General features: G+C 33.3%; 3 protein-coding genes across 5 annotated transcripts; all 3 read right to left on the bottom strand.

The window, feature by feature from the left end:
• Positions 1-831: 831 nt before the first annotated feature.
• LOC104239361 (kunitz trypsin inhibitor 5) lies at positions 832-1,856 on the bottom strand. Its single transcript, XM_009793983.2, has one exon. The coding sequence runs from the start codon at positions 1,780-1,782 to the stop codon at positions 1,150-1,152; it is 633 nt and encodes a 210-aa protein (XP_009792285.1). The 5' UTR covers positions 1,783-1,856; the 3' UTR covers positions 832-1,149.
• A 1,636-nt stretch (positions 1,857-3,492) lies between these two features.
• LOC104239362 (pentatricopeptide repeat-containing protein At2g22410, mitochondrial-like) lies at positions 3,493-5,567 on the bottom strand. The gene is made up of 2 exons (XM_009793984.2): positions 5,520-5,567; positions 3,493-5,367 (listed from the first exon to the last, which is right to left on the bottom strand). The coding sequence occupies exon 2, from the start codon at positions 5,031-5,033 to the stop codon at positions 3,858-3,860; it is 1,176 nt and encodes a 391-aa protein (XP_009792286.1). The 5' UTR covers positions 5,034-5,367; positions 5,520-5,567; the 3' UTR covers positions 3,493-3,857.
• A 235-nt stretch (positions 5,568-5,802) lies between these two features.
• On the bottom strand, positions 5,803-11,552 carry LOC104239363 (CDT1-like protein a, chloroplastic). Of its 3 annotated transcripts, none has more exons than XM_009793987.2 (9): positions 11,345-11,552; positions 10,494-10,747; positions 10,292-10,411; positions 9,462-9,687; positions 8,296-8,961; positions 7,776-7,971; positions 7,590-7,680; positions 6,273-6,342; positions 5,803-6,102 (listed from the first exon to the last, which is right to left on the bottom strand). In XM_009793987.2, exons 2-8 carry the CDS (start codon positions 10,721-10,723, stop codon positions 6,288-6,290), a joined length of 1,584 nt encoding a protein of 527 aa, XP_009792289.1. In that variant the 5' UTR covers positions 10,724-10,747; positions 11,345-11,552; the 3' UTR covers positions 5,803-6,102; positions 6,273-6,287. The 3 variants fall into 3 exon arrangements, with proteins under 3 accessions (XP_009792289.1, XP_009792287.1, XP_009792288.1); XM_009793985.2 differs by having other exon boundaries at positions 7,776-7,977; positions 11,345-11,548; XM_009793986.2 differs by having other exon boundaries at positions 7,776-7,977; positions 8,296-8,958; positions 11,345-11,542.
• Positions 11,553-24,536: the final 12,984 nt, after the last annotated feature.

Here is a 24,536-nt window from a genome sequence, read left to right on the forward strand (position 1 = left end):
TCCTTAACGTGCATACTGTCGAATACACGTAGAGCCAAGTGGATTCTCTCTGTTCGACTATACATATCGATCAGTAAAATTGGATTTTCTTATTAAATCTTCTTTTTTTAGATTAAGATATCATCTGGCCAGTATATTTAAGAAGGAATGCGTTGTTTCTGTGGTTCTTTCTTTCCACTCCTAGCTTAGCTACTAATATAGTTCCAACTAATATGTATAGCTTATAGAGATATCTCTTAGCTTAGCTACTAACTAAAATATAGTCCCAACTAATATGTATAGCTTATAGAGATCATATCTCTTACATTGCGATCAATTTTTGCCAAGTCTGCATGGATGCTTGTAGTTGTTTCAATACGGTTTTGTTTTCGTGTGATTTTAGGTTCACTTTGTGCCCTTTTAACATTATCATGTCAAGCGACCTAATCGCATTTTATCCTTGATCTGTACTGTTACTTGCACCTTTTGTTGGATGTGATGATCATTCAAAAACTTTCCTTTTTTCTCCAAGTTTGTTCGTGAAAACAGCAGTTACTTTAAGAACCCCCCACCCCACCAAAAATCCCCATTCCACACCTAAAAAGAAAAAGGAAATTTAGAAAATGCTGGTGATACTACATAGAAATCTAAAATACATGCCGATTAACACGGCAATTTAGCGTTTCAAACAGTAAGATGAACGAGATATGATGATAATTGTGTGATGGTGCTGTTAAGTGTTAGTACTATTTTTGTTTCATGTGTTACTGTTATATCTTCGCTTATAAGGGATCGGAGTAAGAAATGCGCAGAAAGAACGCTCTTTGCATGGGAAATAATAGACGACATTAATTCACAATACAAGGTGTAGTACATTCAGCATAACCAACAAATGCAAATAGATCAAATATCAATAATGTCTAAGGCCTGACGAATCGAGCCTATAAGCCAAGAAACAAACATTCATCAAAAGAGTACACGACATGAAATGCACACTTGTTTTTTTTAATTACTTTTGAAGCTCATGCTTCTCTTATTAGATGAAATACATATTTCTTGAGTTTGGAAGCTCATGCTTCTCTTATTACTAGTAGTTCATTTCAGCAAATCAGAAATATTCGAATAAATGCAAATTATTAAGCGACTAGTTTGTTACTTCATTTTTCTTCTTCAATCCTTGACGACTTGAGCCTTCTTAAACATAACCTTAAATGGGACATCACTTAAAGCCAAACGTCTAATTCCATCCTGAATGAAGATGCCAACATCTTTGCAAATGACCTTGCAGAAATTGCATACTGTAGGACAATATACCAGCTTATAATCACGTTCAAATTTCTCAATCTTGAACCAGTTACTTATAGTTTCCCTACCAGGATTTCCTTCATTTCCACCAATCGTGATAAAGTATTTCCCTGTCGTTTCATCAAAGTCATCTAGCTTCCACAGGGTTGTCTGAACACAGATTGAGGCAGCAGAGAACTTGATGTTTAAATCAGTGGATTCGCGAATCACGCCTTTTTTTGGATTAACGGGTGTAAAGGTCAAAGGAAGGCCATTTTTGATCTCTTGTTGTTCTTGGACAACAGCGTCAAGTGGACAAGATTCATTGCCGGTACTATCTAGGGTGAGTCCACCACCTCGTCCACGGACCACTGGCAAGATGTAGTAATCGATGCCTGTCCGGAGTTTCTTTCCAGCAATGTCGACTACTGCTGGAGGAGCTTCGGCAGCTGAGGAGAGGAAAGAGTTAAAAGAGATGGTAAAGATGAGGAAGGGGAGGAAAAGTTGATTGGTCTTCATTTTGAGCTGTGTTTGGTATATATGTGAAGTTAATGTAGTGTTAGCAAATGGATTTAAGGCTTTTGGGGTTTTTATAGCTGTGGCCTGTGGGAATTCAAGAAAATGCACATGGCCACCGGATTAAATAATTGTGAAGGCCGGGAGATATGATCTCAAAGAAAATTCGTTTTCTTTTTGGGTGGTGTTTGACTCACATAATTCAAGAATTTCTAATTCTAGATCGCTCTCACCGGTCTACTCTAATTGATTTTTTTGTCTTTTTGTTGTGATTCACAATATATAATTTTTTCACATATTTAGGAAGAATTAACTTTTTTTTTTCAAAGTTGCCCTTAGAATAAAGAGCCTAGGAGTAATTATTATATTTCCAATGAACAAAGTAAGGTTAATATGGTCAAACTTATTATTAATTAATGTTAAAAAGTGAATTTATTAATATATGTGAAAACAACCAAAAAAATTAATTAAAATAGATCGGGGGAGTATTAGCTTACTACTTCGGACGGAGAAATTTTACTATGTGAGTCACATAACCAACATTACTTATATGAGTCTAGTTCATTTCTTGACAGGTGGACTCATATTCCTAGATTGTTTTTACTTCATTTTATTGAACTAATTTACGGCTACTCTAATCTGAGAAAAATCGACACCGCAAGCTTAGAGGATAAACTGGAAGTTGGTGAATAACGCGTTAAGATTTTTAAAATATAACTTTGACTAAGTTTCTTGGTGAAATTACAAGTTTTATTATTTAAACTGTGATCAACTAATGAGAACTTTTTAATTGAATATTACCAGTTTACATTTCTAATTTTCTACTTTCTCTCACCTATCATATAAAATATTTATCAATATTCTCTTTGGTTGAATAGCTCAAGATACGATATGTTAAATTTTGCAGATATATAGATTTCTCGTGCCTTTAATTTTTACTTGGATCCTAAAATGAAATATTATCAATAAAAAAGTTTTTTTTATGAAACAGTATATCTAATAATATAATGAAAGAGATCTTTTCTTATTTTATTTTTTTTATTGTCCATCATTTAAGCCTCTAATTAGGGAAAAGAATAGACTTAAATATTGCCTTTTTTAGTTTATGCTTTAAAATAAGTAAGTAGGGGATATGAGTCCACTTATCAAAAAAAATGAATTAGACTCACATAAGTAATATTGGTTATGTGACTCACATAGTAATCAGACGAATTGATAAGAAATTGAGAAAATGATGAGCATGTATAACGCATTAAACAATGCGCTTTAGTCGCTTCTATTTTGCTTTGCGGCATGTTACAAGTTTGTGGTTGCCAAATCGTTCAAGACTTCAAGTACTTTTCCTCTATCTTCATTTTACTTATAATATGCAGTACCGTGTGATATTATTTTCCCTTCAAAAGGTCAAACTTAATAATGGTCAACATTATTTATTGTAGTTACATGCTGATCCCTAGTCTGCGCAAAGGTGAACATATTCTACTTATTGACAATATTTTATTGAGGTTAGATCATAAATTAGCTAAGCAAGAAAATAAAATGTGGATAGTTTGGATAAGATGATCTGGATGCACCTCACATGATGTGTCAATCAACATCTCTAAACTTGTGATTAGGGGCTGCTGTGGACTCTAATCTTCCTTTTCCAGCTAACCCAAACACACACAAAAAAAAAAAAAAAAAAACAATGATCAGAATCTACTCCTGCCAAGATTATAACACAAAAGGAGAACTTACTATTCCAGATCGAGGATACTAATCCAAAAATGCAATGTTGAATAGATGAATAACAACACAAGTGCAATAGTGCACAGATGCATTTGCACATAGTCAAAGATAATTAACCGAGGAGCACTTCCTGCATTGCGTTTATCTACCACCAATTAAGTAGTGTCTTCCATAGTTAAAAGAACTAGGACTGGAATCTTTTCTAGGACTCTTTGTCCTAGTCCCAAATATCACCCCTAAATCCAGGGCAGAAAATTTTATAGCTGCCAAAACACTACATTTCTGCAGTAATAGTAAAAAGATCCACGTTTGATTGCTTTAAAATTGTATCTAGTACCCTGTATATACCATCATAGACACGTTGCTTCGGCAACAAATTCATGTAGAATTCCATTTATTTCAACCCAACTACAACCAGGTTTTTTCTTGATTCTTTGATCTCTCATCATCTTCACTGTCCTGGAAGCATCTTCCAACATATTACCAGAGCTATACAAATTCCAAAGAAGTACATACACCCCGTCATCATGAGGTTCTAATTCAAGCGCTTTTTCTGCAGCCATTTCAGCTAATTCCAAATTTCTATTCGCGACACAAGCAGTCAAAAGTGATCTCCATATGACAGCATCAGGTTTCATTGGCATTTGATGAATCAATCTCACTGCTTCATCTATATGACCCGCTCGACCAAGGAGGTCCACCATACATCCATAATGCTCTATCTTAGTTGCACAACTACTGTCATTCTTCAATCTGTTGAATAATTCTTTCCCCTCGTTAACTAATCCAGCATGGCTACAAGCAGATAGAACAGAAAGATACGTAATCTCATTTGTAGTTATTCCAGATTCCAACATCTCATAAAAAGCCTCAAGTGCATTTCTTCCTCTACCATGAAGTGCCAAACCTAAAATTATGCTAGTCCACGTGAAAGCATCCTTTTTTATCATTCCCCTAAAAAGCTTCGTAGCTAAATCAAGATTCCCACTTTTAGCGTACATATCAATCAGTGCATTATTTACACCAATGTCGACAGCAAAACCAGCTACTTTATTTACATACCCATGAATCGATGTCCCAAGGTCCAGAGCTCCGATGTCAGCACAACCAGATAGCACAGCAACTATTGTGATTGTGGTCGGGCTGTCATCACCTTCCTTCCTCATTCTCTTAAACAGTTCCAACGCCCTAACCGGTTCTTTGCCACGTACACATCCCACAATCATGATAGTCCATGAGATGGCATTCCTGTGAGACATTTCCTCAAACAACTTCCAAGCAGACTCAATTGCCCCGGAAATTACAAACCCATTGAGCAAACTAGTCCAACTAGCAACATCCTTAACGTGCATACTATCGAATACATGCTGAGCCAAGTGGATTCTCTCTGTTCGGCTATACATATCGATCAGAGCATTACCCACAATGGGTTCAGGTCGACTAAGAAATTTATAGACCATAGCGTGCACTGTTTTGCCATTAATCAGGTCTTGCGTGCGAGCACAAGCTGAGAGAGCTGCAACCATGGAATGGGAATCAGGTTTAAGAGAAGTTGAAACCAGTAAACGGGTGAATAGAGAGAAGGCTTTAGTAGGTTGTTGTAATTGCAAATGAAGAGACAGAAGACAAGTCCAGGAGACAATATCAGGTTGGGGAATTTGATCGAACACCTTGTGGGCAGCAAATGGTTTGTTCAGCTTGGCATATGCATTGAGCAATTTGCACGCAAAAGATTGATGAGATTGCACAAAGACACCACAGGTGATGGATTGAGCGTGAATTTGCTTAATCAAATGCTCATGGCTTACGCATTTGTCAAGTAGACGTTTCAGGGTTGTAGCTGTCGCTGCCAGTATCTCACTGTTTTGGATGACATGAAAACTCATTAGAATTCAAATAGTCCTAATAGAAAAAGAAAAAAAAAAGATTTACAAGGCAGAGAGTTCTCTGAATTTACTTGGAAAAAAATTAATCACAACAATAAATTGTTAAAGAAAAGTGATTGTGAGTACCAAACAGTAATAATACAAGTGACACTGAAACCAAGGAAATTGGATAGTTTTTACTCTTTAACTTCCAAAAGTTGTAGATTTCTTAAGTTTCAGGTGTCTCATAATTTTTTATGCGTTCCCTCCCAGAAATATACAGAATCCTAAAAACATTTGATTCGTTTTCACAAATATTAGTGATGAATGAAGTATATGCGAGTGTTAAAGGAAATACATGTAAATGTAGGGAAGGAGGGAGAGGAATAGTAATGACTAGTAGGGGAGGAAATGCCAACACCAAGGTAAATGCCAGTTAAATATCCGATCAACTGCATAAGCAAATAAATACTCCATCAATCAATTAGGTGAGTTATTCAAACGGATTACAACTGCAATGCAATTTTTGCGCCAACAAGCTGCTCAGACTTCATTTACACTAATCTACTTCAGAACAAATTACAAGGCTATAGCATGCCTTCACTACATTTTTGGACAACAACCGCCTGTCCCAAATACTCCATAAATGCACCAAGTTCTTGTATACGATGCGCAAGGACCAGACTGAGTTTGTGAGTTACTATCTTGAGCATCTCCAACAACATGCGCCCTGGAAAAGAGCAATAAATATCAGAAGCTCACAGAGAAGAGGGTACACAGAGCCTTAACGGCACATTTCAAAAACATGTAAGGTCAGGATATTGTCCCCTTATATTTTTAAGTGAGTTTAACCATGTATTTTTCTTTTTAAGAGTACATGTGCAAGAAAAGGACACTTACCTTGTACAAAATCGATCATACACCTATAACCCTTTCGCAGACAGAGCTCAAGTCAGGAACTTTCTTGATACTGCATCCAAAAAGAGTATTAAACACATTAATAACTTCAAACCATAAATAACCAAACCTAGTACAGGCAAAACTTAATAAGAAACAGAAAACAACCAACCATATACTCTTCATCAAAAGAAGCCACGCAAATTGACATTATTGTCCAAAAGTTTTTTGCAACCATATTCTCTATGCCATAACAAGTCATTCAAATGAACATTCTCTAAAGGTTATGGGTTTAAAGCCATTCTAATGATGGCTTACATGACAACCAAGAAGTGTTAAAACCCAAGCCATAAAAATGAGATTTATAGAATATTCTTAATGATTTTGTCATTGTTGAAATAATGATTAGGAATCTCAACAAGTAGGAAATTTTCCTTATTTCATCTCAAACATAAGGAGCCCATCTGTACATTGTTAACCAACCACTTCACTTAGAGCAATTCTCTCTTTCTCTATTCGTAGTAAGCAATAACTAAAAAGGTTTGTGTAAAACAGGTGTCAAGAAACAGCAGTGAGTATGCCGGTACCCCAAGCCAATAGAGCAAACTAAGCATTGGCAAGTTATATTCACCTTTATCACCTAAGTTGCTCCGACATGGCAGTTTAGGTGTCGCACCCGTGTCGACACGACACTAGTGTGGGTGTGGGTATGGGATCCATACCGGATCTGGTCATACGTTTGGGTACTCTGACCACGATGAACAGAAAAATTCTAGACGAGATAACTAGAGTGAATTTGAAGAAAATAGAATAGCCTATCTAGGAAATCACTGCTTTACTTATATACAACTTGAGAATAAAAAATAAATCCACACTTTACAAGCCATACGTAAGTATTCCACAAAATTTCTCATAATTTTGAGATATTTCCATATTTCTATTTTTTTGAATTATTTTTAGCCGGAACCCAACACCTGTATCCATACTAGGATCCGTATCCTCAAATCTTAGAATTTACATCTCGAAGGATCCGACGTCTAGATCCCACCCGTGTCCGAGCAACTTAGTTTATCACTATCAGATGCAAAAATGTTGACATAGCCTTTAAGAATCAAATTTCAAGTATATAAAATGGATAAAGGTTTTAAAGGAAACAGTCCGAGTCCACAAGTCACCTACATAGCAGTGGATAATAGATTAAGGGAAGATGCCTTTGGAGACTGAGCCTGTGACCTCTAACACAGAACAGATCCTACCACACCATGCTCTCACATAGTAAACCAAACCAACATTCAGTATAATGTTTTACATGACAGATACCTGTACAAAAGGTCTCCAGTGGGGGCAGACTTCTTGCATAGCCACTCTGGAACTAGTCTCTCAAGATGTTCTATCTGCCCTTCCACATCAGCTACATTAAGACAAAATGGCTTTAGATCTATCAAAAAGTTGTAAAACATGAACCAGCAAAAGTAAGAAAAGAAAGGATATAGCTTTTGAGCATACTGTTCTCATCAATATCATAGTCATTCACTATGATCTTGTGAACAAGTTCCACTTTAGTCATTGAACGACAGCCAACAGACTGGAAAATGCGGTGAATTAGACGAACAAGATCGGATAAACCAAGAGATTCCTTCCGGGCCGCAGTCAAATGACTTTGATAATTCTTCTCTTCCTTGCTAAAGGAGCAACGCCTTTCCTGAACCTACCAGAAGATTCACAATCAATTTCATGGTAAATCATATTAACAAAGCAAGTCAAACTATAGAGCAATAGTCCAAGTTGCCTTTAGCTCTGAACATGCTTAGTAGACAGAAAGCAATCCAACCACACACTTGGATAACTGCAAGTTTAACAATAAATTATCATTGTGTGAAAAATCATTTATCCACCATGTAATAGTGTTTTCACTTGTCATTTTGTATTTCACTTCCAAATGAGCTTATTCACATTGATAACAGAAACAGCTCTATGGCTTCTAGTTGTAAAATCATCTAAGAACTTGCCCAGGTAATAATGGTACCTCATGAGGGTATACATCAGCATTAACTTGATCTTCCTTTGAAATCGACTTCCTTTCCATTATAAGGGCATTATCTGCATCTTCATGATGCTCTATACTGCCAGAACTCAAATCTGAAGACATTTCTTCACCACCCAAGGTGGAGAAATCCAATGACCTTTTGACAATTAGATTGGAAACAAGAGAGTTTTGGCCTGTCATACTCTTGTACTTATCTTCGGTAATTGGCACCGATCTCTTTGGTGTGGGCTGAGCAGGTGTTTCAAGCGTTACTTCACTTTCAGACAGGAGCTTCATAGGAGTTCTTTCATTTGCAAACAAACTACAACCTGGTAGAGTTTGGCTCTCTTCAACATTGTTCAGGTTGATGGAGGATTTGGGTGACTTAGGAGATCTCCTTTTAGAATCAAGTTCCTCATTCAATGTACATTCAGATACACAAGGTAAGCATGCCGGCGAAGGTACTGAGAGATGATCTATCTTTGCTTCTGTAGAAACAGCCTGCCGAGAAAAGCGTGAACTGAAGGATGGACAGAGATGGGATGATGATAACAATTCAGACTCAAGTGGACTTGGTAAATCCATAGGCAACCGGTCTGCATCGCTAGTGAGGCAGCTTTGGTTAAACGGATCTGGAAGTATGGCTTCGGGTATGTCACAATCCTGCTTTACAGTTAGCAAAATGAAAATCTCTGAGTGTATATATGACAGAAATAACTTAGTTAGACAAATAAAGATGCATAAGCAGTGTTTTGACCTCCAAATAGCGGATATCACACATTCTAAGCTTCAAATAGCAATTTATAGAACAAAATTACTTCAAGAAAAGAGTTAATAGGTTACAACAAGAAATCTAATGCACAAAATTATAATACAGTATTCGGGGTTAAGATGATTTTATCAGAAAAGGAAGTTATGTTATTGCAAGAAATATTCTTGAACAATTAGCTCTTTCTGGTCATGCTATAGCAATTTTTGTTTCATGCATTAGAGGAGGAAAGGTCTATGCACGGAAAAATAAATTAAAAAAACAAAGAGGGTATCTTTCAATTAGATATTTCTGTTTACTGAAGCATCAGATTCTGTATATCCAATTCTACTTGTATAAAGACCAGTTTGAAGAATTCCTCCGAAGCTGTTAAATACCAAACTTTAAGGATTATTACCTGAGCATGTTTATGGAGAAAATCCACAAGCCTGGATGCAAAAAGATTACTGAGGGTCATAAACATTGAGTGTTCTTTGTGATCTTCGACAGCATCTAAATGCAAGGTAATTTTAACATCTGGCTTCATGCACATGGTCTTCTCATCGTGCACAAGTAATTTATCTATCTGAATGGCTTCAGGAACTATATATTTTATCTGTGCGAGATGCCTGTGTGAAAATTTTCTGACAAAAGAAAATAGAGGATTAAACACTTAATTGCTGAACCATGGTCCAACTAAGGACTGAAAATGAAAATGATACTACTCTACGCTTGTATGATACATTTTGTGGCTGCAGTTGGTCAACAGTAGAATACTAGTGAACTAAAACTGATAGAGTAAACAAAGTCATAATACTTCAGTTTATACAAACTCTTCTTACACATGGTAGAGTTTAAGTACAACAACAACAACGAACCCAGTGCATTCCCATAAATGGGGTCTGGGGAGGTTAGTGTGTACGCAGACCTTACCCCTACCTTATAAAGATAGGGAGGTTGTTTCCTATAGACCCTCGACTCAAGGCACGGTGGAGATAAGGCAACAAGTAGCAAACAGTAGTAACCACAATACATTAAGGTAACGTGCATGAATGATACAACATGTAATAGTAAAGAATCATGAATAAGATCACACAAAAATAGTCCTAGTACTACTGGTAAGCCTAGGAGGAACACACTACTAATTGTCAACAAAGAAGAGAACAGATATAAAAGAAAATTCGGACTGACAAGATAGTTAAGAAAAAAGAGTAATGAGATAGATGAGATCGGCAACCACCCAGCTACCTTCCTGTAAGTACTTCGACTTGACTGGACACGTTCTTAAAAGTAGGTGACCTTTTTCGCAGACCGAGCAACCTCAAGGAACAAAGCATACGATCAAAGAACTCTGACAATTTTCTGTATCTGAAGACCAATACATACTCACTGTTAGAGTTAGACACAATTACATGGATAATGGAATAATCTAGTTTAATGAGGAACAGACCTTTCAGGAAGCTCAGCAATGTGTATTTCATGTTTAGTGTGTGATTGCTCATTCTTTTTCTCTGGTGTCCAAGATGAAAAATCTGTTCCAATAGAGTTGCCTACAGCGATCCCCCTCTTCTGCAAAGGTAAAGGAGATAGCACACTTGACTTCTCTGCCTCGAGCAGACAGCTTTGATTTTTCACATCCAAAACTCCTTCTTTGGTTACTTCATGGTCTGTTTTCTCCATGTTTTAATATAAAGCAGTACAAACCTGGAAGAAGAAAGCTCGCATTAGAAGAACAATTTAATAGGACAAAAATAATTCAATAAAATAATATAGGAGCCTGGAGCCTTAAGATATTGCAAGGACGTCAAACAAAACAATTACTACAAGGAAAGATGGATGCATCCACTTAACTGAACTAATAACAGAACATAATTAAAAGAAACGTTCAGTAAGGAAATTGATTGTCCAAAGACCAACTCCTGCAATAAAATATGAAAGCCTACTGATGACTAATTTTATTTGGAGGACTACCTACATGAAGCTGAGAGGCTCCTTCGCATGGACGGAATAAAGTATAATTCAAATCACAATTTACTTTAACAAGATTGAAAGAAAAACAACAAAAACAACCATAATTAGGAAGCAAAAGAGTAGATGTCAGCTACAATTTCATAAATTTCCAATTACAACCACAATTTCACATCACTTGACTAGTATTCCCAGGAATACAACCAATTGATCTTCGAATAGGCAAGTAAAACACGTTTGCTGTAAACTGTATTGTCCAGTAATCACCAAAAAGAAAATTAACCTAAAACGTTCCGAGTATAGTTTAAATGTAAGAAATGGAAAAAATGTTACCTTTAAATCTACCTTCAGAAATTTGAACTCACTCTTTCAGCAATTGATTTTGAAGAATAGTAAAGCGATAAGAACAAACAACAATCAATTGGAAACCCTAGTCAAAAATTTCCGTTGTAAGAGGAGGGAAAGAGCTGTTGGATCTTCATTCAAAAATCCATTGGTCGGAGAGTTTGCCTTTTTCAAAAGCTTTGGGCCACAAGGCCCAGATCACGCTAGCTTCTGGCAGATGGGCCTTCCCATGTACAGGTTTGGGAAGTGCTATCCAACAGCTTTTTTCCTTTGTTTGAAATGTTTACCTACATGTACTACATTAAAAATTTATTTACCCTCACTGTTTATAATTTAATTTAATTGAAATCCTTGATTATAGCCTTTGAATATTTTCTTTTTCTTTTTTCTCTTCATAGAATTAAATAATAGATTTGATGTCGTCGCTTATCACCGTCGAACCAGTCGTTATCCATTGCCCCGCCAGTCATTGGAAGCCATCAAAAGCTTCGAAACTATGATTTTGAATTTAATTTTTTTAATTATTATTTATTTTGATTGGGTATTGTTGCGAACTATCGAGAATATTCTTTGGAACTTATATCTCAATTTTGAAGGTGCTTGGTGAAAATTAGAATTAATTTTGGATGAATTTTCAAATTGAAACTCAATGATGAAGAAGAAGTATTAAAGTTGTATTATAATTATATGTAAATTATATTTAAGTTGTGTTCCGTTGTGATTATTTTTTTATTTGAATGTTGTATGAAAGTTGCAAAATCGTTGTATAATGTATGAATCTTTGTATGAAATTTGTATTTAAGTTATAAATACTTTCTTTTTAGATAAGGTTGTTGATATATATCAAAATTATATTGAGAGATTAAGTTTTGATTGGAATTTCAGAGAAGAAGAACACACCACATACAAATATATACAATCATATACAAAATACATACAAATTAAAAGATACATTTGTATAAAATTTATATGAAAATTGTATTTAAGTTGTATGACATGTAGTTATTACATTTAACTGAGTAAAAATAATGTATTAAAATTGTAAATAAGAGTATATATAGGTGATATACTATATGATTAGTTGTATAAAATTTATTTTTAGTTTATATGTTGTTGTAAATGTATCAACTTAGTCTGATTTTGATGATGTCTATCGTCACTGATTGAATTGCTTTGGTTTGGCGTAACTTTATGGTTCAAGCTATTAAAACGATTTTATAAGATTTGGCTCTCAATTAAGTTTTGAACTATGTTACGTCACTGTGGTTCGACATTATTGGAATTGTTATACTACAGTTAAGGCACTATTGGGAAGAAGAGAGGAGATGAGAGAAAAAAGAATAATGGTGTAATTGAATCTCGTAATTCAAGTCATTAATAATGGATTGTATATGGTGAGGAGCGACAAAGAATAGGGAAAAAGAAGAACAAAGAAAAAAGAAAAAGGGTATAATTAAATCCCCTAAGTTAAGATATTAATAATTAATTATATATAATTTATAAACAATTCTTATTTAGGACGTATACTGCTTAAATTTAAAATAATTTTGATAAGTAAATTTCAAATATTGTATAAGAACGAAAAAAATTGTTTTGGTTTCAAGACCGTATCGTGGCCCGTGGACCCGTCTGAAGCAGAGTCCTCTCATCTCCGGATTTGTGTTAGTTTGGCTCTCTTAAACGAAACAAAAATTTCCTTTTCTTTTTTTGTCAAACAAATGAGTATCTTGACGGATTTTCAAAAAACTTCAACAAAAGAGAAGGCAATTTTAGAAAATATTTTGAATTTTCTTTTTCTCAAAAGCAGATTCCACGTAAACTTTTGCGCTACTTGAAAAAAAAAAAAAAAAAAAACATTTTTGTCAATTGTCCTATGTGGTCCTCTTTATCCTTAATGATTTCATTAATAAATCGGCTCACCCCAAGAATGGGAATGAACCAATGTAAGTTTTTGCTTCTTTTAGGTACACGTTTGATTGTTATGTTATATATCAGTAGCCATTATTATAAATCTACAACGTAGTTCAATTGTCAAAGTGTTGTCTCCTTGATATTATTTTATGATTGGCCTTTTTAATTAAACAACACCGGTATCAATCATCATACATAAATATGTCTTTATGGACAAATTATTAAAGGCGTAACAAATCATTCGAAACAAACTGAGGCTATTGTATTTACGAAGTATTAATTCATACCTCTAATATTGTTTTATCCTGGAAATTGCGAAGAAGACTGTATAAGTGAAACAAGATTTAGCATTTCTTTTTGGTAGGGTGGGCTAATCGAATCGAAAAATCGTATCAAATTGAAAAGTCAAATCAAACCGATTAAAAAACCCGACTATATTTGGTTTGGTTTGATTTGGTTTGGTATTGAGTAAAAAAATTCGAACTAAACCAACATATAAATATATAATTTTTATATATAATTTTAAGATTTTATATAGAATTTTCTTTAAAAATGTCTAGAAATATTTGAGATTCTCTTATGTGATATAATATGTAATAGAATATGAAGAGCTCCATATTTATTAACCTTAAATAATGGGTTGTATGATCACTTTCTTATCAAGTGTTATTGAAATACGTCAATCTCTTTGTTATTCCATATTCATATGTCAAGATCTATTAAATTTTTATATCTTTTTCGAATTTGAAGTGATTATTATTATTTAGGTATCGTTTGAATTGATTTGGTATTGAGTACAAACCAATATTTGATTTTGATAAAAACCGAAATAACCCGGTCCATATACACCCCTACTTTTTGGGATCGGAAAATTCCTAATACATAGCGATTTCTGTTTTAGTGATAAACATATATTTAGCCACTCTATTTGAGAATTGAGCAACTTGCGTAAATCTTAACTAATTACGAGTCAAACTAACCCAATTCGCATGGCGCATAACCTATTAAGAGAAAAATATTTTCTACCAATAATTTTTCTATTGGCATGGATCAAACCGAGTTCTCGTTCTCGGTTAAAAATAAAACAATTCTATCCATCTCATCCTAGGTCCCTAATACAACTAGCTAGATCTAAGATTTTGCTACATTGCTTATTGCCCACGTTATATAATCAAATCAATCAACTTACAAAAATCTGAATCATGACATCAAAGAAGGGGTAGTATCATTTTCTATCTATTTTTTATTTTATTTTTTTGAATCAATCCCACATATCGAACACGGCCTTCTTTTCAGAAATATTGTAGTGTCCCTTCAAATCTTTATTGATAGTGGCAAACTCATAAGGGCCCACCTAACAAATCACAGTGGGTCCCTAGCCGTCCAGTCTCCATATTCCTTCCACGTATACCCATACACGTGGCGAGACACCAGCATGACGTAAGCAACGTAGACAAAGAGACTTTTAACCAGAGACGTTGATTGGTTCGTAAAAAAAAGATCTACTTTACTAGATTACATAATTGCAAAGAATATGTTTTGAGTTATTTATCTTATATTTCTTAAATGAGAACCCAATTTATTATGAACAATTATTTACTGTTACGTATAATTTTATAATGTAATTTTTCTTCTTATAATAGTATCTTACACTCCATAAAAGATACAGTATGATAATAGAATCTATAGAACAAAGTTCTAATAATGGAGAAGGGAAGGTGAACTGGAACACGTGTCAACAGATCAAAAAGGCAGCTTGGCTTAGACAGCACGTGACGTTGCCTTTTATGGGCAAATAGAGAAACGGTTGTTACTTTCCGCTGCCGCCCCTGCCTCACATGATATTTCTTCATATCTGTCTCTGCATTTATATTATCACAGTCAAACCATGACACGTAGCTGCTGTTTTTTATTTTTTATTTTTATGTAATGTGAGGTTTGCATCGTACCCTTTTTTCAGTCCATTTCAAACTTCCAATTCATTGAAATTCTGTATTCATCATTAGATATTTATATTCACCTTAATTTGAACTCTTTTCTTTTCTATAGATACAGAAATTTTGTGTAAGATCCAAAATTGAAAGAATTTGTCGTGTATAAATGACGTTATTGTAAGGGAAGGGGAAATTTGGGAAAAAATACTACATGGAATATCGAATCTCGACTATATGATAGATAGAGGCGGAGTCACAGTATCGGCAATGGGTTCGATCGTATCCAATAGCTTTGGTGCACTAAGTTTCCATTATGCGTGGAGTTCAGGGAAGGACCAGACCTCAAGAGTTTATCGTATGCGGTCTTACCCAATATATGAAGAAAAAACAGATAGTGTATTATTATTAGAAATTAAAGTGATACATGCACGTACTTGTTAAGATTGATATACAATTTGTTGTTCAGTTTGTAGTGATACCACCAGGTCACAACTTGACACATGTATTGATTAGTTGCTTGGTTGATACATTGAACAACCATGACTAAAAGTTTGGACCACATAAGAATACAATAATTTCTTCTCTTATTATTTTTCGCATTTTCTTGACCAACATGAAGATGATTATGGTCTTATGAATCTAAAAGCTAGAGTTGGAAGAACAAAATGTTTAAAATAAAGGACCACCTCTTCCTCACATGATGATATTTCTAAATTCGTCTTTGCATTTAGTCATTACAACAGCCGACCCATGACACGTAGCGACTGCATTTTATGTTAGGTTTCCTACCTTCCCTTTTCTCTGTCCATTTCAATTTTTTCCATTCATTGAATTCTCAATCATTAGATATTTAGGAGTCGTTTCACTTAAAATTAAACTCCTTTCTCTCTATAGAACATTTGTTTTGTTTATAGGGATCTAGAATTGAGATAAATTAAGGAATTTTACCTCTGATAACAAAGGTTAACATCTTAATTATTTTAAATAAATATCATTTAAAAAAATATATTTTGTAGATATTTTTTAATATTTATAGTAAAATATCTAATTTTAGTTACCTCCTACCCCTAAGCCACTAAATACGTTATTCAGTTACACTCTTTTCTTTCTCTCTCTATTTTGATACATGTCATTCTCTTCCTCATTCCTTAAAAACACAACTGAGGGCTTCGTCAGAAGCAACTTGATTCTCTATTACGAAGGGCTCCCTTATTGGATTTCGTGAAAATTTCTCTTACAAAGGGCACTGACGGAGGGCACTTGATTCATGTAAATTTTTGGCGGGGCTGTTACAAAGAGCTTGTCATTAAGGGATATTGGCTAGAAAAATGTGATGTACCAAATAACAAATTGCAGCATGAGTAATCCATAAAACCAGACACATGCATCACTATCCTTTGAGAGAGTATAGCCAATTTATCAAAATGCCTGTTATTCTGCTTTTTCTTATTGATTTTCTGTTACGAAGGCCAATTGGGTTTCCTAAAATACGAAGGGCACTTGATTGAATACGAAGGGCATTTTTGGTGAGATTAAGGGTTTTTACACAACGGTGGATTCGCCGGAAATTAGGGTTTGTTCTTGAACAAAGACGACGGGGTTTGGGGCTGAGCAACTTGATTTTCTGTTAATATATTTCAATATATTTTCATGTATCCATTGTCTTTTTTTTCATTGTAATTCAATGTATCTCGTTGTATTCCATGTATTTCATTATATCCACTGTCTTTTTTTTCATTGTATTTCAATGTATCCCGTTGTATTCTATGTATTTCATTATATTCATTGTCTCGCTATATGCCATGAATGTATTCATATGTTTTTTTTTAATTAATATAATTTATGTATTCAGATGTATTATATCATTTCTCTGAAGATTGATATGTTTTTGGTGTATTTTTTGGTTGAAAATCTTTTTTTATAACTGAAAATACAAAATTTGTGTGTTATAATTGAGTTTGTTGAGTTATATTAGGAGTATATTATGTTAATTGATTCACTTTCTGTTTTAAAACAGTGTAATCCCATATTTCACGCCGTGAATACAGTCGAATACAATAATCTGTCCAGTTGTAATCTCATGTTTCACTCCATGAATACAGTCGAATACAATAACTGATTAGTTGTACTTCCCTAATTCACGCCTATTTTTGCTACTGTATTCATGAATGCAATAGCTTAAATACATCAAATACATCTTATAACCACAGAAAAGGTATTTATAATCCGTAATATAGCAAATAGTATTTATAAATGGCTAACTACTACTAAAAGATAGTGATTTATGAAAATTTCTCATAAATTAAAGTTTGCTCATGCAACACTCATATAGAATGAACTTACAATAACATAGTAATCTATTTTTTTTTTTCAGAAAAATTCACACGATTTTATGAATAACTCAAATCATAATAAATCACATGCATAATTCTGATAGTCGAGATACGCATAATTTGATCCAGACGTGAACACCATTGTTATTATATATAACTATTTCATAATTGTTGTTCGATTTGTAGTGTGAACGAACTACAAACTAAAGGTGACAACTTCGGACATGTATTGCAGTACTGATTCATTACTTAAAAAAACAAGCTATCGAAAATTTTGTAGCTAAACAAAAAAATTTGCCACTAATTTTATATAGCGACAATTAGCGAAAGATTTTCAAGAAACTCTATTAGTTACGAGCGATTTTGCGACAGGTTAGTGACGAAGTTCATAACTAATTTCAGTTTTTCGAGTGATTATTGCTTGATCATTGAACAACTATAATTAAAAGTTTGGACTAACAAAAGAGTTCCACTATTGTTCTTCTCCTTTAATGAAGCTGCATGAAATGATTAGTCTATGAATCTAAAAGAAGAGTTGGAAGTCAAAAATAAAATAACTAGGTGACCAAAAAAATTGACATTATTGCCCGAAAGAAAGGACAATCTACCTTCATATAGTTTAGAAATAATGGACGGCGTAGCCTTTTAGAGTTGTTGATTGGTCATGCCTCCGTCATAAATTCATGCACTGGCTCATTGTTACCTTCTCAGGCTAGCGTAAGATTACAAAGTCTTCTAAGGTTTTTCTTGTTCTATTCTTTGTTTTCATTTTTGTTCTCGCTTGTACTAAAATATTAAGTTGTATTCGAAGTTGCATTATCAATAAGAGTTGTGGTGGAAAATATACAATACCTTTATTTTTTTCGAGAAGTTATGGATTCGAGTACTAAGAATAAAGAAAGCAAGAAGCGTTTATACCTTAAATGAGCACTATGCAATACGAATTTAGATTAATCGGGGCCAATAAATTGCGAAAATCATATTTATAAAAGAAATATTGCATCACTAAAAACATCATGCATGGCCTATATATTCCGTTTGTTGTGGCAATTGTAGGTTTTATATTATATAATTAATGAGCACGTTTTGTCTTCTTACTAAAAGAAGTATACTTGTTATTATTTAATTAATGCGCCATGACGAGATGTTCACTCTACATCTTGTTTAATTTTTCCTTTTTCCTTTTATATTATTCTCAAGGGGAGTGTACAATAAAAGCAAAAAAGCAATTCCGAATTGGACACTCTTAAAATCGCTATGAAGGTATGAATGGACGTTTTAGCCCAGAAGTGAATAAATTGCCAATGATTACTTGTTAGATAAACTACTAAGTAAAGCGAGGGACATTATGCGATCATAATCGGATCCAGGATTTTAACTTTATGGGTTCAAATTTACAATTTTACCATAACTCATCGATCTAATTTAATGGGTTCAAAATTTATTATTTGTATATATTTAATAATTTTTGAGCAAAAATATAGGATATGAGCAAAAGCCACTGGATCGATACGCCTCTGTATGCGGTACTCTAGCCTATTCTTTATCATTGCATTATTTGATACTTTTTCAGATATACCAACTAGCAAAGGATAATCGAACTGACCAAAAAAATTACTTGCCACATGTTTGCCAATTCAATAAATATATAATCGTGTGTTTTACATGCACTATTATTATTTAACCATAAATTTAATACATGTTTTATCTCTATTTTATCACTTCATTTGATATAGATATTGTGTTCTGTGTGAGTAATTTTTTTTCTTCAAATTGCACGGCGTAAATTACTATAGAATCTAGAGTAATTTGCTGAAGTAGATATACATGGCAAACTAACGTGCACTCCACCATTCACACGTGGTTTATACATATATATGGTCCATCTACATGGTTTTTCTAACTACTTTATTTATGTTTAAGATCAATCCTTTGCTCGTGTAACTATAGATGTACAAACAATCACACCATTCTCAAATCACTTTATGCTTTAGAATTCTTTGCTCGTATAACCAAAGATCCCTATTAGATTTCACTATGATCAATATTCTAACTAATGGGACCTGAAAACTATAATATTGGCCCCTTGGAAGTCAGAGCCTGTGCAATACCAAGTTAAATATTGTAATGTACTTGTCATTTTACTGTCATCAATAAAAGTGATAACAATAACAATTGTTTTGGTGATAGTTAAATGATTGACTAATCCATAGTTTAAGACTTTAAGAGGACCTTAAAGGGTCAATTTGCAGTTTAATCTAGTACCAAGAATATAAAACCAAACTCTACCAATTAGGTTTCAACTATGGCAAATTGCTGACCTTTTTCATTATATAGAATGTTAAGAAAATACTACATTGACAATGACCATGTCTAAGAAATATTCAATATTAAAAGATATTGGAATCCGACGGTTTAATTATTACTACTATTTCACGAGATATCCAACAAAAACGAAAGAATATATATATTTTCATTTAAATATTTGTTTCTGTAAGTTTAGTTTGTAGGTAATACAAGAAGCTTCAATATTAAATTTACGACAAAGGGCCAAATATATCCCTGGACTATAAGAAAATGTTTAAATATACTTTTCGTTATATTTTGGGTTTAAATATACCCCTTGTCGTAATATTATTCGTGTAAATATACCCTTCTTCTGTTAAGTTTGTCCAAGGTGGACATCTAATCCTACGTGGCACTGACAATTGATGAAGTGGATGCCACGTGGCATGTCACCTGATCAATGCCCCTAATCTATATATAAAAAACTAAAATTTGAAATATTTTTTATGGAAGCGATAATGGTGGCATATAGTAGTGTAGAGGAAGAAAATTTTAGTGGTACAAAAAAAAATAGAAGGGAGGGGTAAAATGGGTAAAATAGGGGTACTGAGGTGGCAAGCTATGTGACATCTACCTCATCAAATATCAGCGTCACGTAAGATGTGATGTCCATATTGTACAAACTTAACAGAAGAGGACATATTTGAACCAATAGTATTACGACAAAGGTATATTTAGATGGTGTTTGGATTGGCTTATAAAAAGTAGCTTTTAAGTTAAAAGCCAAAAGGCATAAGTTGATAATACCCAACTTTTGGCTTTTTGCTTATTTTCGTACTTTCTATGCCTAAAAATAGTGCTTTTAAGCACTTTTTATAATTGTCAAACATCACACAAATTAAAAAAAGTATTTAAAAGCCAATAAACACTTAAAATAAAACAATCCAAACACCAGTATAACGAATAGTATATTAAAACCTTTTCTAATAGTACATAGGTATATTTGGCATTTTCCGTTTAATTTAATCATCTTCTGTAGAGATATAATATAAGTTTGGTGAAACTGTCCTCGGATTTTTCTTTAAAATAATACGCGTTTTGATTACGCTTTGGGTTGTAACACATGATTAATAAAATTGATGGAGTAAGAACAACTCCTCTTTCGACTTTATGTTTTGTTTTTCTTCGGGAATAACTATGTCGTTGCGGCAAGGGTTATAGATAGGATTATTTAATTTATTACTCCAGGACTCGCGTGAAGAAAAGAAAGGACAACATTTGGATGAGCGCAATAAAAAGTTTATTTTGGTTAAAAGAAATAAAAGGATTATTTTTCAGATTATAAAACATCAGTATTCGACAAGACATTTTTTATTTATTTATTGTATCTTTTTATTTTACCCTATGCATACCAGAGAGACGCCTCTTTTACAATATGATTTGATACTCTTAAACCAGGCCAAGAGGCAAAAGAGATATGCAATAATAAAAGAACTATTAAACCAAAATAACATATTCCTGTCCACCTACCAGCGGCTGCCAATGCAGACATTAGCACCAGTCTTTCTTACTTTGCCCATACCAATTTCAAGAACTTAGATTCATCGTGCCATTTCACTGTAGACGCTCATTTTCTAAGCAGGATAAGTGTTAAAATAATATATATTGATATTGTAAAAAAAGAAAATTGCACTATCATATTATCTTTATCTATTGCAGTCGGTAATTTATTTTATTTTAAAAATTATAAAATTTTATTTTATAAAAGAATTTCATGTAATTTTTTTAATAATAACCTCACTATATAAAAATTATTTATACTTCCGATGTATTGAAGTTAAAATATCAGAGTCACTAGCTTTGATGTGAATACAATTTATTGTGTATATGTATATACACTCACATTTTTCAAAATTTCTCACGTACTTAAAACATATAGTTCCATAATGCTAGATAAGTCCCTTTTCAAGCGGGACTAACCTAGAATTAATATGAGTATTAAGTTAATTTGTCGTGGACCCATTGTTTTCAACTTTAACCTTAAATATATGTGTAAAAATTCACTAGACTTGATATATATCAAGAGAACTAACTCTTATTATACATGTCACTGCATGTAGCAGTCCAACAGAGTACGTAGTGGGTGCACTGATTATCTCAATCTTGTCACAATTCGAAACCACACTTTGCCTCTTAAATATGCTCCAAACTCATTGATTTAAATATGTGAAAGTCAGTTGTCGTAAATTTATACTCATGTAAACTCAAAGGAGAGTCAACTAACTTGATGCATTCCATAATCCATTTGATTATTTCATATGTAAATATACGCGTTAAATTGTGCACCTTTGTACGATGTTTATTTAGTGCTCTAACTCGTCTACAAGAATATCGTAGCTAATACACATTAACAAGCTTCAAGGATTTATTTGTTATTGTCATGAAAATATTATTGTAGATGTCCGTTTATTACTCGATGTAGATAATCTTTCTGAAGAAGATTATCCATTTAGTACTCCGTTGAAGTTTATCTCAAAAGAGCTGATGCAAGTAGGTTGTAAGTAACTCGGTGAAATGACTTGCAGCAGTTTCTGGCAGGTTGCGAGCAGCTCATGCAGACAGCTTACAAGCAGCTCAAGAAAAGTCTCGCAGCTGCTTCCTGAAAAAACCTTGCAGGTGCTTCCTTTCTTTTATAAATAGAGGAGATTTCAGTTCATTATAAACATCAGTTTGAAGTTGAATAATATATCAATCTCTCTCTATACTTGTCTTCGGTTTATGTACTTTACAGTCTTTATTTTATAACACGTTATCAGTACGAGACTCTACCATCTCGAGCAAATACTTTGAAAGTATCAAAGGTACGAACTTTTTTTCTTCTAAATAATGTCAATCTTTTATAGCCCAGGATATATCGGGCAAAAGTTACATGTCTTGGATAACATTGTTTAGATCCAATTTAAACTCCAGCAGAGTTTGCAAGAAATATATAACCACCGACAATGACAATATTTCCTAAGTCTTGTTATAACTTAACTTCATGGTTCACTTGATCTCTAGTTGAGTACAATCACCAGAAGTGGTTATGTCTTGTAAATAAATTTATTTAACCACTATAAGATGTGGTTTATGCCTATGACCACCAGAAGTGGTAATTTAGGCTTGCTATGGTTTCAATTGAAGATAAATTGGAGAAAATCCTCTATATTATATGCATACCTCGATTTGCTCCTGAAATAGTAAATATCTTAAAAGAAGTTCGAAGCATCAAAATTTGATGTGATTATACACGTTCAGATAATCATGTTCCATCACTGAAGGATGAGAACTTTCGATGAATATTGATCTATTCTCTGAAATGAATGTGGTAATATTAATAATGTTTATAAATATGAATGTGCTCTTGATTGTGCAGATTTTATAACTCGCCTTCAGAAGTGGTAACACAATTAAGAGAAGATATCCTCAAAATCTCATACTTCAAATTTTACTCCTGAGGTAGTAAACAATTGAAATTTCCTCCTTGAGCAGAAAAATATTATGAAGTGGTGTCTTCTTGTGCTTAAACAAAATAATTAGCTATTCAAAGCTATGTATAAAGCACATTCAAATGATTAGGTTTCATTCCCCGAAGTGAATAAAGAAATACCACAACTCACCTTCTAAAGGGGCGGAACAACAAAGGATATATCTATCATAAAGTTTATAGTAGAAATACTGAAATTCTTAATTTTCATCATTTATGAATTTAGAATTGTTTTATATTATTTATTTGATTATGATTTTCTCTCATGATACTAGAAGTGTCTGAGCAATATTTGATAGTACAAAATGTATTAAAAACTGATGATGAGCTAACTATTTGTCTAGAAGACATATGACACCAGTAGTGTTCGAATAATATTAGATTGTGGTTAATAAATGAAGGCTCTCGAAGAGCTTATATACAAATATGTCATTCATGTTATATGATTATGGCAAAAACATATATTGTAGTAAACCCGATGTTTAGTAATACAAATAGATATCATATTGAGACTATAAATGATTAAAAGATTGAGAATCTTCATGTGTCCACAATCATAGGTGGTAAAATAATATGCATCTAAGAAATTACCCGTCTTATTCTTCAATTTGTACTACATCATGTATAATAGTAAAATCAGAAATTTGCTAATGCAAAAGTAGTTACAGTAAACCTGAAGCAAAAGTTCATGCCATTGTAAATTAGAAGTTTAGTGAAAGATAGCACATGTCATGGTAAACTTCAAATTTTCAAGTGCAAATAAGTTATCAGTCAATATAACTGGTATTGCCATCCCAGTTTAAATATGATGAGCTAATTGAGAACTCAGATAAGCATATACTGAAGAACTCGAAGATTCTTCAAGAATTCTCTTGTGTTGCTTGTTCTCATAATAAATTGATTATACCAGTTAAAATTGAGACTAAGTGTTGATACCCAATTTTTCCTATATATTTTTAATATATGTATATACTTTCAAAATAGCATTATGCATATATAAGCACGCATAAGCGTTTTTATAATTTTTTATATTTTTAAAGGCTTCAAATTGATTTATTTCTCCCCTTTTTACGCATAAAATTTTCAATAATTATTCTTTAAATTATTTTTGCAGTGATTTAGCCATATAAATTCTATATTTATGCTAAAATATTGTTGAAATATTTTTAGTGCATTTTTATAATTGTATT

This window comes from Nicotiana sylvestris, chromosome 3, assembly GCF_000393655.2.
Source record: "Nicotiana sylvestris chromosome 3, ASM39365v2, whole genome shotgun sequence".
Taxonomy (NCBI): Eukaryota; Viridiplantae; Streptophyta; class Magnoliopsida; order Solanales; family Solanaceae; genus Nicotiana; species Nicotiana sylvestris.